This window comes from Macrobrachium rosenbergii, chromosome 41 (assembly GCF_040412425.1).
Source record: "Macrobrachium rosenbergii isolate ZJJX-2024 chromosome 41, ASM4041242v1, whole genome shotgun sequence".
NCBI lineage: Eukaryota > Metazoa > Arthropoda > Malacostraca > Decapoda > Palaemonidae > Macrobrachium > Macrobrachium rosenbergii.
The window spans coordinates 37,982,128-38,008,341 of NC_089781.1; the positions used below are offsets into that span (position 1 = coordinate 37,982,128).

The 26,214-nt window shown below is 44.1% G+C and overlaps 1 protein-coding gene across 1 annotated transcript in view; it reads left to right on the plus strand.

Annotated features, from left to right (window-relative positions):
- Positions 1-470: 470 nt before the first annotated feature.
- p115 (General vesicular transport factor p115) overlaps positions 471-26,214 on the plus strand; it is a 311,820-nt gene continuing 286,076 nt past the window's right edge. Inside the window, 1 exon segment of the mRNA XM_067084261.1 lies at positions 471-696. Coding sequence (XP_066940362.1) covers positions 619-696 — 78 coding nt within the window. The 5' untranslated portion in view covers positions 471-618.

The window sequence follows — 26,214 nt, forward strand, 5'->3', positions numbered from 1 at the left end:
TAAAATGATAATGACGCGAGATTCATGGAGTGAACGATAAGCACGGAGCCAATGACTAATGTGTCTGAATGGGGTTTGTTGCCATGTAAATGGAGGATACGCATTTAAGCAATTATAATGGTATGTTAGTGTGCGTGTTGACCCTTAATAAATCGTTTCACAGTTTCACGTGTTCACTCCGAAATCAAAAATCACAATTCTTGGCAAGGTGTCATCCAAACGCCCAGGCAGGCGCGAATTCTCGGTAGTTAATCATTCCGAGTTCGACGTGTAAGTAAACAAGGTATATCAGCTGGCAGCCAAAATGGCATAACAGCTGAAGTGTCATCGTTGTGATGGTAATTTATTGTTTGCTAGTTAAGGAAACCGTGGTATGTGCTGAGCGCTATAAAATGTCAGTGAAGTAAAGTGATAATTCTTAAGGAGACTGTTCAATAACAGTATCGTGAGAGCGAGCGCATTTTCCAGTTTGACATTTCAAGAAGTTCCGCCAGCCTAGGCCCATCGGAGGGACAGTCACGGCTAGCTTGCCAAGTGGGGCTTGGCTGTTTCGTTCACGGCTTATCCGGGGGAACAAGAGTAGTTTCTTTGTATATCTGCCACATTCGTTCTTAAAAGATGGAGCTCTTTAGATCCGTCACACAGACGGTACTGGGAACTCCACAACCAGATCAACAGCCGTCTGGCGCTGACACGGTAAGTTAAAAGGCTACATTTTTACTTTCATAGTCGCATCCTTGAGTTGACATTAGGCTACTATGTTATTCTCATGTTTTAACATTTTCTTTCTGGAGCAATTGAGTAGGCTATTGGGGCGAGTGTAGTTCTGCAGACGAAAACAAACTTAACCTTTCTTCGAATGTCATGTCCTGACCTAAACCATTCTTCGAATATCATGTCCTGACCTAACCAGGCCTTACCTTCCAAACTTCACCTAGGGAGCCTTTCCCTGACCTTGGCTGGGGTGGCTCTTCCCCCTGGACTGCCCAAGTAACAAAACATCAGAGACAACGGACTAGGCTTCTTTTTGTTCTGTAAACAACCCAAGCACAAAATGAGTGGGTAATTCAAGGAAGAGTTCTGCACAGAAATATATATTAATTTTTTTTTACTAAATGATAGAGAAAAGGGTGTATAGGTCCATGTTGCAGTTCAGGTAAGATAACTTGAAAACTTTACCGAAATAATGTCAGGTATATTGACTGTCTTTTGTTTATGTTTTGATGATAATCCCTGAGAAGTTGGTACTAAACATGGAATTATGGGGATCTTTTTTGCTTAAAAACATGGTAGAACTGCAATATGTATGAGCTGTGCTTCAGGTATTACCTTGGAATTTGACTTTTCTATAGCATTATTTTGTCGGCTGACTGTAATTAACCTGTAATTAATCTCAGAACTTCATCCATCAAGCTAGGGGCCCCCCAGGGAAAGCAGGATTGTGGGTGCCGTAGACCAAGGGGAGAGGGGATGATCCAACATGGTAGGGGACCATGGGGAAAGTGGGGGTATGGGTGGGGTAGACCAGGAGAAGAGGGGGATAATTTGTTATTGTATGGTGGGCATTTCAAAGTTATTGCACATGTGCAGTGTTATAGGGGTGGTTTTGATAAAAAGAGGTTCTTCTATCTGAGGACTGGTGTGAGAGGGAGGGACAATGACATGCAGATACATATCCAGCCAATCACGTTAAATTATGAACCCCACATTGAGGAAAACCCTCTTGAGCATTCTTACTCAAAGCCAAGGGGAGTTGGAGGAAATGTGGATATCTGGTGGATCAAGATCTCTCACAGTGACGGACAGATGAGGAATTAGGAGGGATACATACACCATTTTTACATTTATTCCTTTCAGTTTCAAGTGTTTATAACAGGCTTATTTATCTGCAATTTTTGTTATTTCTTGTTCGTCAATCATATTAGGTACTACTTATGTACATGATCTTGTCCCCAATTTATGACATTTATTGTGTAAATGTTACAATATGAACGCCAAATTGATGAAAGGCATCTCAACCATCTCACGCTTATGGGGATTCCTGTAGCGCTACCCGTATGTGATTTATGCTGTGGAGGGAAAAGTGGGGCTCACGGGAAAGTTTCTTTGTAAAAATCAATATGTCCAAACTAACTGATATAGGCTTCTGGTTTGTTTTATGATGTTGGCAAATGATTGAATTTTTTCTTAAAATAATCAGAAAATCTTTGCAAGGATTAGAAATAATAAAAAAGATGTGATGAACATGAATTTTTAAGGAAAATCGTAGATTATTTTTTTGAAATCATGAAATATTATAATTAGGTTTGAGGAGTTTGGTAATTCTAAGCCGGACGTTTTTCCATGTTATTTTACCTGCTGAACAAGAATTTAAAATAATATTTTGTCGGTTGGCTGTAACTAAAATGTAATTGACCCTTGAAAACTGCACGTCTGTACCAGTGGGCAGAGAGAACCGCCAGTGGGTTGCACACAGCTCAAGGTTAAATTACAGTTTAGCAGCAGCAGACTGGCAAAATATTACCTTAAACTCTTGTGAAGCAAGTAAAATACAGGCAGTCCCCGGTTAATGGCAGGCTCGGTTAACAGCGATCCAGATTTATGGGGCTTGTCTAGCGATGAAAATCGGCAATTTTCGGCGCTGAAAATCGCTGATTTCCGCTTATCAGCGCTGATAATTGGGTATTGGCGCTGATACATACCTAACAGAGGCACCGATAACCGAAAATCGGTGCTTTTTGATGCCGATAACCCCCGAAAATTGCCTATTTTCGGTTAGCGGCGATTTTCAGTTATCATCGCACCCTCAGAAATGGAACCCCGCTGATAACCGGGGACTGCCTCTAACATAGAAAAACGTGAGTTGCCATAGTCTAGCTCCACTGCACACTATTCAAAGCTTTTCTAAACGGGAAACAAAACATTACCATTTCTGCTTTCAACTTGGGTGGCCTCCATAGGTCGCCGTAGCAGAACAGTGCTGCGCTCCTTATCTGCATTTTTAAAGATTACTGCAAGCTCGTATGTTCTGGCAAGAGGTAATTACTTTAAATTCTTGTTCAGCAAGTAAAGTAACATAGGAAAATGCCAATTGCCAGTCTCTCGCAGTTCTTGCTAAGCGCAGAAAACCGGCAAGTGGTCACTGGTGATTGGTGAACCAAAAGCTAGCACATGCGTGTTGAGGCTTAGAATCAGCAGTACTAGTAATGAATGACTAAATGCACTTTTTATGATAAAACTATAAAGATACTCAGGCATAAGCATTTTTAGTTTTGTGTCTGTTTGAACTATCAAAATAGGCAGTTCTAAGTGATTTTAGAAGGGTTTTAAGTATTCGCGGGTGTTAGCTATTCGCAGGGGGGTGTGGTACGCATCCTCCATGAATACAGGGGCTTTACTGTACTTAAATTGTGTCAAGATCACGGCCTGTTAAGAAAACAGTGCTTTTGCCCTCATTGTGATAGTGAGTGCAGACTTGATCTTAAAGAGAAAGGTTTTAGGTGCATTAAGTCCCATCCCTCACCCCCCCCCCCAAAAAGTAAAATGTGTAGTTTGTTCGTCTCACTGTTCCATATTACAGTTACAGTAAATCCCCCATATTTGCGGTGTCAGGATTCGCGGACTCGCCTATACGCAGATTTCTCTGTGGAACGTATATACACATTATTTGCCCATTCGTGGTATTCTTCACTGAGAAATATTCACTAACTGTATTTTCATATTTTCATGACTAAATTACCTTTTTGTGATAAAACTATTAAAATACTCAGGTATTTTTAGAGTTTTTTTTTGTGTTTGTACTATCAAAATGGCAGTTCTGAGTGATTTTAGAGGGGTTTTAAGTATTTGTGGATTTTAGGTATTCGCGGGGGTTGTGGTATGCATCTCCCACGAATACTGGGGGTTTGCTGTATATATGTGGTTTTCAAAAATACAGTAGTTAAGGTCAGTATATATGTTTCTTTGTCACTGTACAAACTGTATGGTTTATTTACCTAGGAAATAGATTCTTATAGCCTATATGTAGAATAACTATGCACTAAATGTTACCTTGGAAATTGATTTTTCCAATACTTTTAGTGATGCTGTTTTTTTATTGCTGGGTTATTATATTTTGTTCTGAGTCCCTCCGTTTTCCTCTCTCCCTCCCACCCTGTACACTCCCATAACCCTTTATTCTGTTTTTAGAATGGGGCATCCGGCCTTTCCTCACTTTGTGGTGAATTCCTACCTGCCCCCCCTTCTTCCTTCCCTTCCCTTCCCTTCCCTTCCCTTCCCTTCCCTTAGACGCTCCACTCTTGAACATATGGCTCCCTCATACTAGTGTATGTGCAAATCTATTTCATAATGTAAACATATCCGGTCTTTATCCAATTGTATTTCCCCACTCAAACCCCGAGTTCCCACAGGGTCCCCGACATTGTTGGGTGGAGTTGTATGTTAATAATAGTTGACTGACAATAAACAACACCACCTACTTCATCAGCAATACTAAAAGTATAGGAAATATCAATTGTCAAGGTAATAGTGCGTGCAGAGCTCTTAAGTAGAAATACCAAAAACAAACAAAAGGCTGTAAATTTCTAATAGTACAGTAAATTTTCAAGGTATCTCACCTGTACTGCATCATATACAGTACTGTAAACCCTGTTCTATATTGTTTAGTAAAAAAATGTCATTAATAAACAATATCTGTGTATAGCACTTCCTTAGAATTACCTATGAGTGAAGTACAAAATTTATTTAACCTAGCCTACCGTAGGCTGGGACCTGGACACCCCACCAAACCTAACTTAGGGCATTATAAAATAATAATATGGCGTTATAAAATAATTTAAAGAGCCGTAGTAGAAAGACGGTGTAACCCTTTTGCTGCAAGCCTTTTATAGCCACTTGGCTGGTGGCAAGATCAGTGCCCTGCTAATCGTGTGATTGACTAATTTTCTTCCTTTTATATTTGTACTTTGATTCTTTTTATTTTCATTACTGTTGAAATATTACGCTGTACTATTCTGTTATTATAATGTTTTATTGTAGTAGAGTGATAAAATATGCAAATGATATGTAGGTAACTATTCAAATACTGAGTTATATATCTTTTATTGGTGATTCATTTCAGTGTGATACCTCTCAAAGTGTGGAGTAAAGGAGTGCCATTTTTGTTATTCACTTTAAATTATCTTCATTATACAGTAAACCTTGAATACTTATTCTCGGCCAAAAATTTCATTAGGAAAACCTATAAAAAATTAAGGAACAGACTTGGCATTCTGTGGAAAATGTGATTTTATCTCCAATATGTAAGAGATTCAGAGCACTGATTTTTTATGAACTGAATCTTGAGTGGTCTTCCATTCGCAGATTGTTCCATGTTTTCTTTGTTTACTCACAACACCTCTGGTGCTTGACAAATCTGCTTCCTTCTCTGTCATTTCCTCTGATTCATGATCATCCCTAATAAAACCTGAAGTGAAAAAATGAGCTAAGGTAGGTTTCTCTATAACTACAATATAATCAAGATCACCCTATTCACTGGTATCACTATCAGAACTGTCTGATAGTTCAGGTCTACTACTATCATTGTCCTTTCCAAATAAAAGCCTGTGTACCACTTCATCATTGACATTTTGATGGTTACTGAAGGTCTAATCCTTGTCTTGAGATTATCCTGTAAGTTGAAACTCAATTGTTGCCATTTGTTGCTAGAATAGAGATAAAAGTCCTTAAAATGCATTATCCATTACGAGTTGCCTAACTAAAACCAAAAGAATGACTCAGGAGATCAGTACCATGCATCAGAAGGGTTAAGATGTTGTCAACCAAAAATTTTCTAAGGAATGGCCTAAGAAATTTATTTTTTTTATTTTTCGCTGAATTTTGATGAAATAACATCAGTCCAAAACCATAAAATATATAATGCATGTTTTTTTAATTGTACAGTTGGCCTTAGAGAAATAGTAATTCTTGGAGGACTATCCTATTGTTTTACCTTCTTGACCATAGTGTAAGAATTTAGACTGTACTTTGGCGTAACCAAACCTGACCTTACCTAACCTGCTGTAGGCATTACTTAGGGTCTCTGCAACATCCCTTCGGTCCCTAGCTGCAACCTCATTCATTTCTTTTACTGTACCTCTGCTCATACAGTATATTCTTCCTTCCATCTGACGTTCCACACTCTCTAACAGTTATTTCATTGTGCAAGTGTGAGGTTTTCATCCTGTTACACCTTTCAAACCTCCTTACTTTCAATTTTCCTTCCAGCACTGAATGACCTCATAGGTCCCAGTTCTTGGCCTTTGGCCTAAATTCTATAATTTATTCTTTTTATATACGTAACTTACCAAGTAATTACATAGCTGTTGGTTCCTAACGTACAGCAGCTTAAAGATTCAAAATTTGTGATAATATTTTCTGTCGTTTTGTGTGTTGGTTGACAATTTATTTCACGCCAAAATCCGGTTTAGAGGAACAACATAGCAGAGCTCAATTCATTTCCTGCAGGCTTTCGATCAACATCAGGAGTTTTCTGCAGCTGCTTCATCACTTTTTCGGATATTTATTTGCCCAATTGTGGTGAAGTATTCAGAATTTGTTGTTGTGGCTTTCAGTCATTGGTGGATTGATTTTTATACATGAACTTACCTGTTGTTTACATATAGCTGTAATTCTCGATCTCGACAGAAAATTCAAAACTGGCGGTTCCGCTAATATATGGTCAGGTGATACGACTACCCCGCCCTCTACCGGGGTACCTGGATCCATTTCCATCAACAACTAATCATATTTTCTCTGTCGGGGCGCGACTAGTCGTCTGTTCCTCTTCAGGAAATTCATCGGTGCTTTTTCGTTTTTTCTTTGGTGAAGTACCCACTTTTGTTGACAGTTCTGGCTTGTTTTTGGCTTTGGTTGAGATTTTTCTAGTTATGTCTGATTCAGGATCTCAAATTAGATATTGCGGGGTTGTAAAACTCGAATGTCTCGGTCTAACATAGACCCTCACTCTTCTTGCTCTAACTGTAGAGGAAATTGTGCACGAATCTGGATAGATGTGATGAATGTTCGTCTTTGTCTGTGCTTGATTGGCAAAAGTTGGCTAAATATCAGGCAAAATTAAGTAAAGATAGGGCACGTAAGGCTTGGCCAGAAGTTCCTCCCAGAGTAGGAGTAGTATTGCCTCTTGTTCTGTTCCTGTTACCCCTCCTGTTCCTATTCCTGCCCCGGAACCTGTTGTTTCGAACCCACTACCGTGTCAGACCTTCGGGCAGAATTTGATGGTAAGATTTGGCTCTTTTCTCTGCGATAGAGAAGATTGGCCAGGATGTGAGTGCGATGTCTAGACATCGAAGTGTTGCAGTGATAGTGTTGTGGAGGAGGTGACTGTTCGTCCCCTTGTTCTCTAGGTCGAGGCCTCTGTCCGGCTCCCAGGGCTCAGGAGAAGACATGCCGAAAGCCGAAGGGAGACGAGTGGAGTCTGCTCATGAGCAGTTGCTCCCTCTAACAGTCCTGTTGCGTCCCAGGCTGTTGCAGCTCGCCATAGTAAAAGCGATGCGGAAGTGTCTTCTTGTGCTTCTGTTTCGTCGAGGAGGAGTTGGAAGCAGTCAGAGTCTAGTAGGCCGCTGAAGAGACACAGAGCTTCCTCTCCAAGTCAAGTTCCTATCAAGAAACTTTCGGCACGTTCTCCCCTTCCGTCTTGTAGCTTTTGGGATAGCCCAGAGATCTCTTCTTCTTCAGGCAGTCCGGATGTGCGTTCTCACGGATCGTAGCGGCGCCGGATCCTCCTGTTAGCATGCAAGTAGCGGCTTCCTTCCCGTTGGATCCCAAGTCGGCTTTTATGCCTCCGGTTCCTGGCCCCCTTTCGCAAGAGGACAAATTGGACAAGATTTTGAGACTTTTCGGAGGTTTTAAAGCTCCAGCACTTCAGGTTCCTTCTGCAACTGAGGCTCCGGTCTCTGCTCGCTCACGCACCTGGCGCGCTTCCACTCGCGCGCCTGGCTCGCTTCCGCTCGCGCGCCTGGCTCCGCTTCGATCGCGCTCCTGGCGCCACTTCCGCCTGCACCGGCCGCACTCACGACGCTACTTTGGCGCTTGGCGCCTCTCCACACGTTTCCAAGGCGCACAATGTTTGCGCTTCTAGCGCTACCGTGGTTTTGGCGCCTCTTTGGCTCGGATCTTCTAAGGCTCCTGACTCCTCTCAAGCTCATGTTTCGGATACGCTTGGCGTGGGTCGGGCTCTTGGCGCCTCGGTGGCGTTCGGCGATACTCAAGAGGATAACGCAAGTTTGGCTCCCGGAAGCGTTTCTATCCGCGGTGCTCCAACTGCTTCAGAGATTCTCTCCCCAGTTTCCGATGTTTGAAGTAGATGATGTTCCGTCTGCTCCTACGTCCAACTTTAAGCATCTCTTACAACTTTTTGAAGAACTTTTTCAAGAAGACTTTGCTCCAGCTTCCCTTTGTCTCCAACTACGCAGTTTGCCAAGGATTTTAAACCTCCTTCCTCTAGATTTCTGAAGCTGGTCCTGTCTGTTTCGTGAAAAGAGCTCTCCGAAGGCAAGAAGGATGGTTGAGCAAGAAAAGATCTCAGGGTAAAACATCTTTCTGTTTTCCCCCTCTCAACTGTCTTTTAAGTCTCGTTCGTGGTATGAGACTGGGGAAGTCTTTTCCTTGGGAGACTCTGCCTCCTCTCAAGGGGATTTCTCAGCCTTGTGGATTCTGCCCGTCGCTCAGCTTTTTCTTCGTCCAAAGTCGGCTTCTCATCTTCGGAAATTGACCATCTGGTGAAGAGTTCCTATAGGATCTTGGAGATCTTTTCTTTTATTGACTGGTCTATAGGAGCCTTGAGCAGGATAGTGAAAGTCTGTGATCTTCCCCCAAGACTGCTACAGATCTTGATGCTATTTTGGCCTGCCTGGACAAGGCCATCACGGACGGAACGTCAGAAATTGCCTCAGTGACTGCTACCGGCATTTTGAAGGAGAGAGCACATTGGATTTCGTTTGTCGCGAGAGGAGTCTCCAGGAACCAGAAATCTGCTCTTCTTTTGCTCCTTTGCTTAAGGAATCCCTTTTTCCCGCCACGTTAGTTAGGGAAATTTGGAGGAACTCTCTCACGGAAGTCTACTCAAGACCTACTGGCTCATTCTTGAAAAGACCCAGGTTTTCGACTTCTCCAGTAGTACCCAAGCCTTCTTTCCCTGTATCCTCTAGGCCTTCTCGGGGTACTCCTTCTCGGCCCTTTTCCCGTGCTAGGGGAAGAGGAAAATTCTCTTCTCATCCCCAGAAAGCTAGGGTACCAACCGATGAGTTCAAGGTCCTTCATGACAGTCGGAGCCAGACTAAAGTCGTTCTGGCAAGTTTGGGAGGCCAAGGGAGCAGAACCCTGGGTGATCAACGTTCTGAGAGAAGGCTACACCATTCCCTTCTCAGAGAGTCCTCCTTTAAAGTCTTCGCCAGTAGACTTCAACGTATCATCCAGGGACTCAGAGAAACTTGTGGTGTTGGAGGAGGAAGTTACTTCCCTCCTTCAAGGGAGCCATAGAAGCAGTCCTCGAACCTTCATCTCCGGGGTTCTACAACCGTCTGTTTCTGGTTCCAAAATCGTCAGGAGGATGGAGACCAGTCCTCGACGTAAAGTGCCCTGAACAAATTTGTGCTTCAAACACCATTCAAGATGGAAACCACACAGTCGGTTATCAATTCCCTGAAGGAAGGAGACTGGATGGTGTCCCTCGATCTCCAGGACGCATACTTTCATGTACCTATCCATCCGAGATCAAGGAAATTCCCTACGGTTTGTGTTCAGAGGCAGGGCTTTTCAATTCAGGGCTCTTTGCTTCGGCCTATCAACAGCCCCACAAGTTTTCACAAGGGCGATGGCTCCAATTGCGAAATGGCTTCACTTAGAGGAATTCACATTTCCCTTTACCTCGACGACTGGCTGATCCGGTCTCCGTCAAAAGGCCAATGCATGAAGGACCTACAAAGGACCCTTTCTCTTACCGGTGAATTGGGACTCATAGTAAATCTTCCAAAGTCACAACTCTCTCCATCTCAAGACTTGACTTATTTGGGAGTTCGGATGAACTCAGTTCTTTTTCAGGTTTTCCGACGTCTCAAAGGATCGAGAAATGCCTGCTGAAAGTGAGATACCTGATGGCAGCCAAGACTTGTTCTGCCAAGGAATGGATGAGCCTTTTAGGCACCCTCTCATCGCTAGAGATGTTCGTCAGTCTGGGAGGCTACACATGAGACCTCTTCAGTTCTTCCTACAGCAGATCTGGAACAGGAAGAAAGACACGGATTCGTTTGTTTTTCCTCTATCCACTCCAAGTAAAGCAAGACCTGTCATGGTGGAACGACAGGAGCAAACTAGATCGAGGTTTGTCACTGAGACAGAGGAACCCAGACCTGATGTTGTTCTCCGGCGCTTCAGGCGAGGGTTGGGGAGCAACATTGGGGATCTTCAGGTGTCAGGCAATTGGTCTTCATCCCAACGGGACTGGCACATAAATGCGAAAGAGTTGAAGGCAATACATCTAGCCTTGGAACATTTCGTGCTTCTGGTGGAAAACAAAAGATAGTAGTGCACTCGGACAACTCCACAGCTCTGGCGTGCGTGAAGAAACAAGGAGGCACTCACTCCTTCTCTCTGTTCGAGATCATAAAAAGACCTGCTTTTGTGGGCGGCAACCAAGAACATAGAGCTAGTAACTCGCTTCATCCCGGGAGCTCTCAACGTAAGAGCGGATATCCTCAGCAGGTCACTCCAGGTCATTCCGACGGAATGGACCCTCCCACCAGAAAGTCTGCCAAGGCCTGTGGAAGGTTTGGGGAACTCCCATGTTAGACCTGTTCGGCTTGCGAGGAAAACCGCAGACTACCTCTCTTTGCTCTCCTGTTCCAGACCCAGAAGCATTAGCGGTGGATGCCATGCTCCTGGACTGGTCGGGTCTCTTCCTTTATGCATTCCCTCCCTTCAGGATGCTGGGAGAAGTCCTGAAAAAGTTTCAGAGCACACAAAGGTGTGTCAATGATCCTTATAGCTCCATGGTGGCCAGGAAGATCATGGTTTCCAGAGCTACTGGAGAAAGTAGTGGATTGGCCAAGGAGGTTGCCATTCAGACCAGACCTTCTGTGCCAGTTGCACAGCAGAAAGTTCCACAGGAACCCGTCAGATCTAAATCTGACAGGGTTCAGACTCTCGAGCGACTCTACAGGAGGAGAGGCTTCTCTAGAAAGAGTGGTGCAGGCAATGGCTAGATCAACCAGGCCCTTGTCTACAAAGGTCTATCAAGCGAAGTGGGCGCTTCAGGGAGTGGTGCTCCGAGTCTGGAGTGTCTTCCACTTCTCGACTCTAAGCCAGGTGGCGGATTTTCTTTTGTTTCTGCACAAGGAGAAGAAATTGGCTGTCAGCACGATTAAGGGGTATAGGAGTATGCTGGCGGCAGTTTTCAGGAATAGAGGTATAGACCTTTCCTCAGACAAAGATATTGCAGAACTCCTTAAATCCTTTGCTACCACTAAAGGCAAATCTCTTCGTGTACCGCATTGGAATTTGGATGTGGTGCTAAAGTGGCTTACCTCCAAATCTTTTGAGCCTTTGAGTTCCTGCTCCGTTAGGAATCTAACTAAGAAAACTCTCTTTCTCTTGGCACTGGCCTCGGCAAAGAGAGTAAGTGAGATTCATGCTCTGGACAAAGAGTTGGTTTTTGTGCGGATAAGGCTGTAGTTTCCTTCACCTTGGGTTTCCTAGCTAAGAACGCAAAACCCTAGTAATCCATGGCCAAGGGAATTTCCCATTGCTAGCCTATCCTCCTTGGGTGGAAGAGAAACGGAGAGACTTCTCTGTCCGGTCAGAGCATTGAAATTCTATCTGGACAGGACCAGAAGTGTAAGAGGAACTCATGATTTTTTATGGTGCTCAACTAAGAACCCCAAGAACCCTCTATCTAAAAATGGGATTGCTTTCCTTTTGAAAGAACTGATTCAGGAGGCACACAAGGAATTAAGGGATGTGGATTTTCCCTTAGTTAAAGTGAGGCCTCATGAAATTAGGGCTATTGCAACTTCTTTAGCCTTCAAGAAGAACATGGCTTTAAAGGACATTCTAAGTTCAACTTATTGGAGATGTTCGTCTGTTTTGCCTCGCATTATCTGAGACAGATCCAAACCACATATGAAGACTGCAGTACGTTGGGCCCCTTTATTGCGTCTGACACGGTGATGGGCAAGGAAACCAGAGGCTCTAGATCCTCTCCTTAGTTTCCTTGGGTGCAGAAGTTTTCTTTTTGGTCGACTACTAGAGCCTAAGAGGTTAGATGGCCTAGTAGGTCTAATTTTAATAGGTTGGTGTGAGTTTTTATGGTTGGGTGATATGATGGTGGATGCTTTGAGTACTGCGCCCTGAGCAGGGGCATTATATGCTTTGGTTGATTGTGTCGAAGGCGGCTGGGCCAACAGACCTTTCTCCATATAGCAACCTGCGTCTGAGCTACTAGGCCCGCAGTTGCACTAAGGATAGCAGGTTACAGAGGCAGTAACCGAGAAAACAGCTTCCTTAGCAGGTAAGGATCCAAAGTTAAGACGTTTTTTCTTAGCCTGATGATCTCAGGTTTTTCCATTTAACACTTACAGCTGTCCATGCCCACCGCCTCAATGTGGCAATCAGCTATATGTAAACAACAGGTAAGTTCATGTATAAAAATGACATTTTTATAATAAAATAAGATTTTATATCATACTTACCTGTTGTTTACATATAAAACATTCCACCCGCCTCCCGCAAGGGACAAGGGGACATAGAAAATATGATTAGTTGTTGATGGAAATGGATCCAGGTACCCCGGTAGAGGGCGGGGTAGTCGTATCACCTGACCATATATTAGCGGGACCGCCAGTTTTGAATTTTTTCTGTCGAGATCGAGAATTACAGCTTATTTTATGTAAAACAACAGGTAAGTATGATATAAAATCTTATTTTATTATCAAAAATGTCATTTTTTATGGTATTCAAATTTGTTGTGGCTTTCAGTCATTGGTGGATTGATTTTAGGAATTTCTTTAGTTAACATGTCGGATTCTAGCTCATCTAACATTCGCTTCTGTTCTGAGGGTTGTAAAACTAGGTTAACCAAGTTTTCTTACGATTATCATTCTAAATGCACTAAATGTAGGGGGCAAGAATGTAGTAAGGATAATACTTGCATAGAGTGTCAGGATTGGGAGGATAAAAAATGGAAAACCTTAAAATCTCCTCTAGGAAAACTTGAAAAAGATAGAAAGAGGAAGGCAGCCATTAGGGCTGAGAATAGGGCTAGTAAAGAATCTACTCCCTTTGCTAATGTAGGGGATGATAGAGCTGTTATGCCTCCAATTCCTCCTGTTTCTCCCATTCTAAGTCCTACTTTACCATCTACTCCTGATTCAGCCTGCTTTACCATCTACTCCTGATCCAGGTTCCCATAATTCCGCACTCCATGCCATTGCCAGCCTCGAATCAAGGGTCTATCAGAAGTTTGGATTATTATCCAATACCATTATGGAAATGGGGTCCACTATTAGATCTCTAATGGAGAGAAATGTGCATGGTGACAGTGCAGTGAGAAGTGACAGTGTTGTGAATGTTGAGGAGGTGGCTGTCTGTCCCACTAGTGCTCCTAGACGAAGGTCCCTGTCCCTCTCCCCTGCACCAGGGAGAAGACACCGGAGGTCCAAGGGAGGCAGGTGGGGTTTGCCCACGAGCAGTCGCCCCCTCTGTCGAGCCTGTTTTTCGTTCCCAGGCTTTGACTAAACGCCATTGGAAAGGCATTCTAGTGCATCAGCTTTCCTCAGATTCAGAAGCTTCCAGCCCAGACAAGAAGCGTCCATATCGCTACCCTGCCTCATCGCGCCCGCTCAAGAGACATGTGGAGCTTGGTGATACCTCTCCTCTGGCAGTCAAGAGGTACAAGGAGGTTAGTCTGCAACCTTCCTGCAGCTTTCAGGACCAGTCTGCTTCTCCAGCTCGCCCTCGTCATTCGTTAGGAGACAATCCTGAGTGCTATAAGAGCCCAAAGCACCTGACTTTTTCCAAGCACCTGGCTCGCACCAGACTTCCACTTTTGAGTGCCCAGCGCCAACTCCCGAGCTTCCAGTGCCAATGGCCAAGCACCCAGCCACATATTCCTGGCGCCCGGCGCCTTCCTCTCATCTGCCGCTGTCATCACTGGTTCATTCAAGAAGATCATTTGTTAGCTCCACTCCAGCAACAGTTGACGGAGCTTATGGGGTTTTTGAAGAAAACTGCTACAGTTCCCGAAACCCAAGACAAGTCTTTGCTGCCTATCTCTTCAGAGGAGGAAGAGGTTGTTCAGGATATGGTCCCCTCCTCAGTGTACTCGTCTCATTTGAGATTTCTCCTGGATAGCTTTCCAGATTCCTTCGTTCCTGCTGCTCCAACTTCTCCCTTTCACATGAGGAAGCAGTCTTCTGAGGGTACTAAGTTGTTTAAAATAATTTTTTCCTCTTCCTTGAGGAAGACTCTCCAAGAGGTACATGACTGGCTGGCCTCTAAGAGAGAGCAGGGCAAAGCAACATTTGCTTTTCCACCCGGCAAGCTAATGAAGATGAGGTATATACTCGTTCTATGCCACCGGGGGAGCCCCTTCCTTGGGAGTCTCTGCCTCCTCCCAGGGGGACTTCTCTGGTCTGGTAGATTCGGCTTGTAGAACAGCCTTTTCTATGGCCAAGGTAATGTTTTCCTCCCCCGAACTTGATCACCTTATCAAGAACATTTTAAGGTTCTTGAGATTTTTAGCTTTCTTGATTGGGCTGTCTGGGCGTTAGCGAGAAAGATCGAAGGCTGTCCAGATCTCGCTGAAGACTTTGCCTCTGATTGGCTGGGGGTTCTTTCGTGCGCTGATAGGGCAGTTAGAGATGGCTCTTCAGAACTCGCCTCTCCCTTTTCAATGGGTGTGCTAAAAAAGAGGGAGTTCTGATGTTCTTTCACCTCAAAAGGAGTCTTGCTGACACAGAAGTCAGCTTTACTTTTCGCTCCTTTGGATAAGTTTCACCTCTTTCCGCAAGTGACAGAGAAGGAGATTCTTTCAGACTTGCAGAAGAAGTCTACAACTGACCTGTTAGCACAATCCACTAGATCTCTGAGGGAACCTGCACCTTCCATGTTGAGATCGATCCCCCCTTACAGCCTCAGCCCTTTCGTGGGAGGAAATGAAAACCCAGCCTAGGCCTAGATCAAACTTGCGACCTCCTACAAAGTCCATTAAGAAGTCTTCATTCAAGACCAACCCCAAGAAGTGAGAAGTTAGTTCTCTGTGCCCAAGCAGGAGCCAGACTTCTACTTTTTTGGAAGGAATGGGAGCCTAAAGGAGTGGAACCTTGGGTAGTCAAGGTACTCAAGGAGGGCTATGCCATTCCTTTCATGAAAGCTCCTCCCTTAGTAACATTGCCAATCACCTTGACAGCATGTTCAGAAGGTTCCACAAAGTTTTTGGCCCTCAGGAAGTCAAATTCCTGAAAATCAAGGGAGTGATGGAAGAGGTACTAGATTGCCACTCAGAAGGCTTTTACAACCGCCTTTTCGTTGTTCTGAAGGCCTTGGTGGGCTGGAGGTCCGTTTTAGACATCAGTGCCCTGAATACGTTTGTCCTGAAGACAAAGTTCCACATGGAGACAGTTTGCTCAGTCATGTCTTCAGTGCAGCAGGGGGACTGGAGGGTCACCTTGGGTATACAGGATGCATATTTCCATGTCCCTATTCATCTAGGCTCATGGAAATTTCTATGCTTCGTCTTTCAGGGCAGAGTACTACAGGTTTCAGGCCCTGTGCTTTGGCTTGTCAATGGCACCACAAGTATTCGCACGAATCCTTGCTCCTCTAGGGAATTGGCTTCACCTTCTGGGAATCAACGTCAACTTGTACCTGGACGACTGGCTTCTCCGCTCCTCATCAGAGGAGAAGTGTGTGGAGGACTTGAAAAGAACTCTTCGCCTGACGTAGGAGTTAGGCATTATCATAAACAAGAAGAAATCCCTTATGACACTGAATCAGGAGATTCCCTATTTAGGGATGATCCTGAATTCTCAGACTTTTCAGGCTTTTCTGTCGCCCAAAAGAGTTGACAGCTGTCTACAGACTGTCAGTCAGTTCCTTGCCCTTCCTTCCTGCTCGGCAGTACAGTGGACGAGTCTCCGAGGGACCCTTGCTTCAGTAGAGCAGTTTTGAGAATAGACAGACTGCACAAGAGATCCCTGCAGTTTTTCCTAAAAGCGAACTGGTGCAGAAAAATTTAACCAGACTCTTTCATCTTCCCAGTAATGTCGGAGTGGATCTCCAGTGGTGGTCTTGCGAAAAAAGACTTCAGGAAGGGAAGTTTCTATTTCAGTGAATCCCAACATTCAGTTTTATTCAGATGCCCCCAACCTAGGCTGGGGTGCTCTCCTGGACAGCTGGGAAGTCTCCGGAACATGGACAATGTTCCAACAAAAGTCTCACATCAGTGTAAAGGAACTGAGAGCTTTTCACCTTCGCCTTCAGGCCTTCTCGGACCTAGTCTGCATCAAGAAGATAGTAGTGCATGCAGACAACACCACTGCACTTTCTTACATTCGCAAACAGGGGGGCACTCACTCCTTCTCTCTGCACAAAACAGCGAGGGATCTCCTCCTGTGGGCGGAGGAGAATAAAGTCACTCTTACTACCGGTTCATTCGGGGGAGAATGAACGTTATTGTGGACAAGCTAAGCCGCCTCAAACAGGTCCTTCCGACCGAATGGACCCTAGACCTGTTAGTCTGTGACAATCTGTGGAGACTTTGGGGCAGACCCACCCTAGATCTCTTTGCAACATCGAGAAATCACCAACTTCCACTCTTTTGCTCTCTGATCCTGGATCCTTGAGCATGGGCAATGGATGCTATGCTCCTGGACTGGACAGGCCTAGATGTGTACACCTTCCCTCCCTTCAGGATGATCAGGGAGATATCAACAATTCGACACATCAGAGCACCTCCATAACCCTAGTTGCTCCCTTTTGGCTGAACAAGGAATGGTTTCCAGATCTTCGGCTCTTGTTGGATTATCCAAGACTCCTTCCACAAAAACGGTTGCTGCTCAGACAACCCCACTTCCTCAGATTCTACCAAGGGTTGTCTGCTCTGGCCCTGACGAGCTTCAGACTGTCAGGTGCCTCGCCAGGCTGCAGAGGCAATTGCAAGGTGTGGGTGAATGTCATCTTCAAAGCTTTACCAGTCCAAATGGGCAGTCTTCAGAAGGTGGTGCAGCCGCAATAACGTCTCTTCTTAGATATCTGTAAATCAATAGCTGATTTTTTTATTCCTGAAGTCTGTCAGGAAATTATCGACCTCTATCATCAAAAGGTATACTGTAGGTCGATGCTCAGCTCTGTTTTTAAACAGAGGAATGGATCTGTCTTCTAATCAAGATATCAGTGACTTAATCAAATCCTTTGAGATGACAAAGCAAGAAAGTTCTTCCAGCATCTCATGGAACTTAGACGTTGTACTGAAATGGCTTTCAGGTCCTCAATTTGAAACGCTCCATTCTGTTTCACTCAGGAATCTTATCAAGAAGAACCTCATTTTAGTGGCTCTTGCTACTTCCAAATGTATTAGTGAGTTACAGGCAATAGTCAAGAGTAGGTTTTGTGCAAGGGGATGCAGTCTACTCACTTTCTCTTGGATTCCTTTGTAAAAACGAGGACCCATCCAAGAACTGGCCTCGATCCTTTGTTATCAAGAATCTCATGGACATCCTAGGACCAGAGGAAGAAGAGAGGCTTCTTTTTCCAATGAGGTGTCTCAGATACTATCTTCATAGGACAGAAAAGATTAGAGGACCTTTGAGCAACCTCTGGTGCTCTGTAAGAAGCCTAGTTCATCCTCTCTCAAAAAATGCCATTTCCTTTTTTCTGAGAGAGTTGATATCAGAAGTGCACTCTCAGATTCAGGAAGATGCCTTTCCTTTAGTTAAGGTTAAGGCCTTTCCTTTAGTTAAGGTTGAGTCTCATGAAATTAGGGCAGTTGCAACTTACCTGGCATTTAGACATAACTTGTCTCTTCCTGTGATCTTGCAGTCGACGTTTTGGAGATGCAAATCTGTCTTCGCTTCACAGTACCTCAAGGATATAGAGACCGTGTTTGAAAATTGTAACACTGTAGGACCTTTATCTGTGGCTGGCATGGTGTTGGGAGAGGAAGCAGAGGGAACTCTCTCTTCCTTTGCTATCTACTTGCCTTGACTTAAGGTTTTGAGTCTGAGGGAAGCCTGGGGTTACTTTGTACCTAGAATACCCACCAGTTTTGTTTTTAATGGTTTGGGTTGTGGTTTTAATTCTGTGGTGTAGGTGATAGTGTTGTTCTTTTGTATTCTGGTCTATACCCAGGGCAAGGGCATCTTTTAAACTTTGTCAGCATACGGTGTACTTCCTCCGCTGCAAAATTCCCACTAATGTACGGGTGACCCTTGGCTACACTGCCACACCCACTACAGGTTGAGAAAACTGCTTACCAGGGGCAGTACCTACCTGCAGCAGCTCTCTCAACAGGTAAGGAAAAAACAAACATTTATTTAATGTAGCACCCTTTCTATTGCAAATTCATTACTTACTCAATGTTTTTGAGTAGAATTTGTCCATGCTCTTTCCCACCTTACGATGTGGAATCAGCTGCGCAATTACTTGGTAAGTTACTTATATAAAAATGACATTTTTATGATAGAATAAAGTTTTATATATACTTAACAATTACATGATCAGAGCCTGCCCTCCTCCCTTCGCATGGACATTAGAGCAAGAAACGAATTGAGCTCTCTGCTAAGTTGTTCCTCTAAGTCCCGGATAGTGGGCAAGACTTTGTCACCTACACACAAACGATAGAAGCACAACCATGTGAAATTTGAATTTTTAACCTGCCATAGGTTAGGAACCAATAGTTATGCAATTACTTGGTAAATATACAGGCAGTCCCCGGTTCTAGACGGTTAACGGCGTTCGAGGTTCCGACGCTTTCAAATATATTCATCAGAAATTATTTACAACTGACAAATGTTCGGGTTTTTCGTCAATCCCGGAAGAAATATGGCCCAAAACGGCAGAATAATCATAATTTGAAGGTTTTTTTATGTAAAACTCAATAATAATGCAGTTTACATTGTTTTCAATGCACCCAGAGCATTAAAAGTAAGGTTTTCTTATGATTTTTGACGATTTTCGACGATTTTCCGGCTTCACGACGATTTTCGGGTTTGATTTGCGCAAGAACGGAACCCCGTCGTAAACCGGGAAATATATATAAAACTTTATTTTATCATAAAAATGTCATATTCTTACCTAAACTTAGTTAGGGCACCTCAAGTAACACTGAACATGAAACATTAGGACTGGCCTAAGCTACCCCCTTAATGGTTAGTCAGAATTCGCACTCTTCATCGCGCAGTTCTATAAAAAACAACAAATAAACAGATTACCTTGTTCAAAATCGCTGAGATCCGATCCAAAGGGTTCCAGCCTAATGTTCTTTTGCCTTGAAATTGCTAGGCCTGGGTTGTCTTGTCTTGGATCAGTAGGGGATTCGGTTGGCTTTTGAGGGTAGAAATGCTTAAAATGGCCGCACAGCACATTTTAGATATCGCTTCAGAACACAGTAAATAGAAAAATAATCAGTAAAGTTCTGTATGTATACTGTGTATGGGCAATGCACTCCTTTTGAGAATGTACTACTTTTTTGTTTGTGTGTACACTTGGGTTGCTCGAACTAAGAGTTAATACTGTAAATAACTAAGTTATGCTAGAAATAATGATCCCGAATGTTGTTGTATGACCTTCAGCAATTAGATATACAGTAGTCTGGGTTTCTGGAAGTACATTGTCCAACAACACCAGGAGCATTGTCAGTGCAACCAAACACCCAGTACCCTTTTACCCTTTTCGATCTCAACAATAAGCCCAGGCCTACCAATCTTGTTATCTGCCAGCAAAATCTCGCAGCACTCATTATGGCAGAAATTGTACCAATCAACCATTATATGTGTTGCAAGAGCCTTGTTAAAGCATATCTCATATCTCCGACAATTGGAAGGGTTAGGAGTTACTTTCATTCTTGCTTGTTCCAAAGTTTATGAAGAAAACAAGAAAACTGATAAGAACATCGTGCTGGTAGTAATGTGGTTGCATTGCTTTTATGTCCAGTGTGAACCTTGTACAGTAGTTCCATCTAAAATGAACTCAGTCTCTCAGCTCAGAGTGTCAGCATCTTTTTGTTAGTATTGGCAGACTCAAGAAGGAGATATGTATCCAAGAGCATTCTTTATTTTTTTACTTCTTTATTTTTGACTTCATGAGGCATTCACACAGGGATATAAGCTGTCTTGTAAGGAGGAGGATTGTGGAGTCTGAGCAAAAGCTCGCGAAAGTATGATAGTTGCCTTATCCCAAGCCCTTTTGGAAACTTCTCAGTTACTCTGCTAAAGAGACCAGGTGTCTGGCAAAGGCTGACTACCTTTACCTCATTTTACCTTTCGTGAGTCGCTGCCTGCAAATCCTGAGACATCTTCTCAGGTCCTGTGGAAGATGTTCAACAGGTTGTGTAGTCACCCATGATCCTTTTGGAAGAAAAGCATACAGTATTGCATAAGGTACGTGGAGTAATTAGGTTGGAGATTAAATAGGTGAGTGACTGGCTTTTCTCTCCCCCTTCTCCTTTTCTCCCTCCTCTGTAAGGGGGGCAGTCAGGCTGAGTACTTGCTCAGATTCAGCTGACTTGAGAGATCCAGTGCATAGTGATGATTGTTATTGTTACTAGAGGAGTTGTGGGAGCTATTAGTTACCAAAGCAGGGGTAAAGGAGAGAGCAGCCTGTAAAGCAAAGGAAGGGTCTGTATGTACGTGGGAGATCAAGATTCAAAGAGCCTTTAAAGCTAGAGGTGCCTGTAAATAGAGAAATGTAGAGAGTAGTGGTGTGTCAACATCAGCATTATGACCAAAGGTACGAGTGTGTCCAGAGGTGATCTTGTGGTTTCAAGAAATTGGGGAATGCCTGATGCCAGAAAAATGGGTCAATCCAGAGGCATAAGAAGAGGTCAGGTAGTGGTCATGAATGGAACTCAAAGAGTGCCTCTTAACAATTCATGTCTTCCAAATCCAAAAAGAGAGCCAATGTATCAGGAAGATTGTCCATGGATAGTGAACTCTATTATATTTGCTGGTGTAAGGTGGAAAACTACTAACAATAGTTCTTCCTACTCTAGACATTTTGTTTACAGGTGCTTATAGAGAGTTGAGGTGCCTTTTTGCTAAATTAGTGATCCAAGGAGAAGACAGACTTCCACATAACATTTTAGAATTGAAGGGACCTTTTCTGGCTGCCTAATATTTTAGAATTGAAGGGAATCTTTGTGGCCCCACAGGCATTCTCAGTCCACAGTCAAACAGGGTGTCGGTATCATGTTGGACAGCCTGACCACCTTGGGAACGAGGAAGGCACAAAATCTCCAATTATATGTAACCTGTCCACTGAGATGCTAATGTGGTGAGAGGGAAGAAAAAGACTCATACATCCCATGTGTGTCCCAGGGAAGCAAAATGTAGTGGCTGACTTCCTCAGTAGGTGGAATCAGCTCCTGCCCATCAGAATGTCTTCATCCAGAGATGTGCAAATAGTTGTGGAGACTTGGAACTCTCCTTGTACACCAATTTGCACTGCCTCAACAAGAAGCTACCAAAGTAGTCTTCTGCTCAACAAGACTTGGTAGCATGTACAAGCAGTAAATTTATGGTTCCATGGACAACCCAGGGGCACTTGTCTTGATAAGGTCAGTTTTTAACAAACTTTATCATTCATTGTGTGTTTGTGTTGTGCTAGAGACTTTTTTTTCAGCTCCAATAAGAGTGATGTGCAAACCGGGTCTCGCTTCTCATAGAAGCACCCAGGGCTGTTCCAAAATAGGACTATGTACAGTGCTCCCCCACTTTTTTTGCAGGAATAGGTTCCAGAACCACCGCGGAAATGCAAAATCCCCTCCAAAAATGCTTATAACTGCTTATAACGGCCAAATACCCTGTACCCCTTAAACTAAAATGCTTATAACTCTGTGTTTTAAAAGTTATTTGCCTAATTTAGTAGTTCAAACAAAAATATACCTTGAATTATCTTACTAAAACAATTTAATATCAATTCAAACAAAATTACACTCCAAACCATCATCCCAAAGCACCCTAAATCATCTTAAATTAGTACCTTTTTACAACTGTCACTCTTATGTATATATGCCTCATAAAATGCTTATAACAGTGATATAATAATTTTAAAATATTAATTTTTACTTATAGGACTTACCTGGTAGTTACATATAGCTGTCGTCTCTGACGTCATGGGCAGAATTTTAAATTTCGCGCTAGCGCTAAAAACACCTAGGTGATCCCTCTACCAGCGCCCTCTATAGGTAACAAGGAACTATCCCAACAATGTTCTAGAACCCATTAAGTTTTCTGCCGAGAGACCGTAACACGGTCTCGTTTTTGGTTGAATTTTTTTGTCTGCAATTTATACTTAAGTATTTCTTTGTGGTTTTTGCTAGCTAGCGCTTTGCAATTTGTGGTTGGAATTAATTCTTTGTACAATATGTCTGATTCTGGATCTCAGTATAGATATTGTGCTTTAGGCTGTAGGACTCGATTGCCTAAGGCGGCTATCGACCCCCATTCAGTTTGCTCTTCATGTAGGGGTAAATTTTGTAATTTAGAGAATACATGTGAGGAATGTATGCATCTAACAACGGATGAATGGTCAGCCTTAGAGAAATATCTACGGAAGTTAGAAAAGGACAGAGTCAGGAAAGCTTCGCAGAGGTCATCATCTGCTAAGTCTGTAGGGCAGGTAATTCAATCTGTTAACCCCTCTCCTATTAACTCTCCTTTGTCCGACCTGTTGATCCCAATCCTATCACCGTGTCAGAGTTAAAAGTCCAAATGGACACTAAATTTTCAGCTGTGCTTTCAGCCATCCAGACGATGGGCCAAGCCATTGAAAAATTGGCTCCTCAAAGTGAAGTGTTAGTGGAGGAGGTGTCTGTTCGGCCCACTCATTCTCCCAGGTCTAGACCTCTGTCGGACTCCCCTGGTTCAGGGAGAGGGCATGTCGAAAACCGAAAGGAGGCGAGTGGGGCTTGCTCCCGAGCAGTCACCCCCTCAAGTATTCCTGTTGTGCATTCCCAGGATGCTTCCGCACGCCATAGAAAAGGCGCTGCTGGGGATGTGTCTTCTAGTGGTGATGATTCTTTGACTCCTCCTCGAAGTGGGCGCTTCAAGCATTCTTCTCTGCCCTCTCAAGAGGCCACGTTCTCCTGCAGCGCCGAAGAAAAGACTTCGGATCCGCATGGGGCTGTAGCTTCGGGAGGATCCTGAATTCGGCCTCCACCTCTTCAGTAGATCAGCCCCACATCGGAAGGAACCTACGCGTACTATTCGCAAGACTTTCGATTCCAGGAGCGACATCTCGTCCAGCCTCATCGCAGATAGTGCCTCCTCCTACTACCGGTCAACAAGATCCCCGTTTTGTCGCTCAAGTCACGGACAAATTGACGGATCTTATTCAGTTCTTTGTGGCGCTAGTGCTGCTTCCGGGAGCACCTGTTGCGGAGGCGCTTCCTTCGAATGCGCCACAAGTCTTGACTCAAGAGCCTCCCACTTCGCATGCACCAGTGAAGAGGCTCAACCAGGCGCTTCAGCATTCTTCTCTGGCTCCGGATTACACCACGTTCTGTTGATAAACGCCACTTCAGCATGGCGCGCCGCACCTTCAGCTTGGCGCAGCGCCACTTCAGCTTGGCGTCGCCAACACTTTCGATTCACATCGGCATGGTCCTAAGACTTTAGTTTCGTCAGGACCTTCTTTTTCAGAAACTGTTCCTGTGCACCAATTGTCTCCTGTGTCTTCTGAAGAAGGAAGAAATGAAGAAGATGTAGAAATAGAAGAGGACATTCCAGGAATCAAGGAGAAATCTTCTGGTTATAAGGAGTTACTCAAGTTTTTCGTTGAAAACTTTGGGGACTCTTTTAAACCTTCGACTCCGGCATCTCCCAGATCGCAGTTTAAGAGGGACAATGCCCGGATCCAGCTCCTTTTACACGCCTAGTTTTGGCGATTTCGGCCAAGAATGCTATCAAGAAGATTAATACCTGGCTCTCAGACAAGAGAGAGCAAGGCAAGAGTGTTTTGTCTTCCACCCTCCAGATTGGCTCATCGCAGCCACATGTGGTATGAGACTGGAGAACGTTTTTTCTTTGGGTGTGTCTGCCTCCCGCTCAAGGGGACTTCTCCAGTCTAGTGGATTCAAGTCGTCACACAGCTCTTCAATCAGCGAAGATCTTTTCATGCAGTCAGAGTTGGATCATCTTCTCAAGAGTATTTTCGCTGTTGTGGAGGTCATCAGTTTCTTGATTGGTCAGTGGCGGCTCTGGCTAGAAAAGTCAAAGAATTCGGACTTTCGGATGCGCAGTGACGGATTTCACTTCGGTAGTCGACTGCATAGACAAGGGGGTATGCGATAGTGCCTTGGAGCTAACTTCGGTTTTTGCAACCGGAGTTCTGAAGAAACGACAACTCTGGTGCTCTTTTTTTTGGCGAAGGGTGTTTCCCGCAGCCAGAGGTCTGCTCTCCTCTTTGCTCCTTTGTCGAAGGACCACTTGTTCCCGAAGGAATTAGTTTGAGAGACTGCTGAAGCTCTCACACAAAAAGCAACACAGGACCTGTTGGCTCAGTCAGCAAAGAAACCGAAGAAGACTACTCCTGAAGCTACTTCCACCAAAACTTCGGTGTTTTCGGACACTTCCAAGACGTTCAAGGGCAAGTCTACTTCTCGGCCCTTTTCCAAGTTCCGTGGGAAAGGAAAATCTTCTACTCGACCTTCCAATTTTCAACAAAAGAAATGAGTGTGCTGTCCTCCACATAGCAGTAGGTGCCAGACTCCAGTCGTTCTCGGAAGCCTGGCAAAAGGTCACTCAAGATCCTTGGACCTTACAGGTGATCCGAGAGGGTACTCCATCCCATTCCAACAAAAGCCCCCGTTATCGGACGCTCCAGTCACTTTTCAACATACTCCAACGACTCTCAGAAGTTTTGCGCCCTTCGAGAAGAAGTAGAAGCACTAATAAGGAAACAAGCCATCGAATTAGTGCCGACCCCATGCTCTCGGGGTTTTACAACCGCCTCTTTTTAGTTTCAAAGGCGTCGGGAGGTTGGAGGCCAGTTCTAGACGTGAGCGCATTGAACGTTTTTGTAAAAAGACGAAATTTTCGATGGAAACGACAGAGTCGGTGTTAGCATCTCTTCAACCGGGCGACTGGATGGTCTCGATAGACTTCCAGGATGCGTACTTCCATGTTCCAATCCATCAGGAATCAAGGAAGTTCCTGAGGTTTGTTTTTCCAAGGCAAAGTTTTCCAGTTCAGAGCTCTTTGTTTTGGACTGTCAACTGCACCTCAAGTGTTTACAAGAGTTCTGTCAACGGTGGCGAAGAATCTTCACTTGCAAGGAATAAGGATGTCAATGTATCTGGACGACTGGCTTCTGAAAGCACACTCCAAAGCCAAATGTGTGGAGGACCTAATAAAGACATTATCTCTGGTAAAGGAACTAGGTCTACTAGTCAATGTTCAGAAATCGTCCCTGTCACCATCACAGCAGATAGTTTATTTGGGAGTGAGAATGGACTCTCTGACTTTTCAGGCTTCTCCATCAATACGGAGAGTAGAGTCTTGTCTAAACAAGATAGACGATTTTCTACATCGCGAGGTTTGCTCAGCCAACCAGTGGATGAGCTTGCTGGGGACCTTAGCCTCGATGGAGAAGTTCGTAAAACTGGGGAGACTCAAGATGAGGCCTCTGCAGTTTTATCTACAAAGCCAATGGCCACGCATAAAACCCATCCAGTTCCTTTCTTTTCAAGATCTTCAGATCAGATCAAGAAGGAGCTGTTCTGGTGGAATTCAAGGAAAGACTACAGGAGGGAATTTCTCTTTTTATCAAGAACCCAGACCTCACACTCTTGTCAGACGCGCCGGATCAGGGGTGGGGAGCGACTTTAGACAACAAGGAATGTTCGGGCCTGTGGCAGAAAGAACAGAAAGAACTGCACATAAATGTGAAAGAACTGAAGGTGGTACATCTAGCCTGATGATTTCAGCAAGAAGTAAAAGGCTCTTT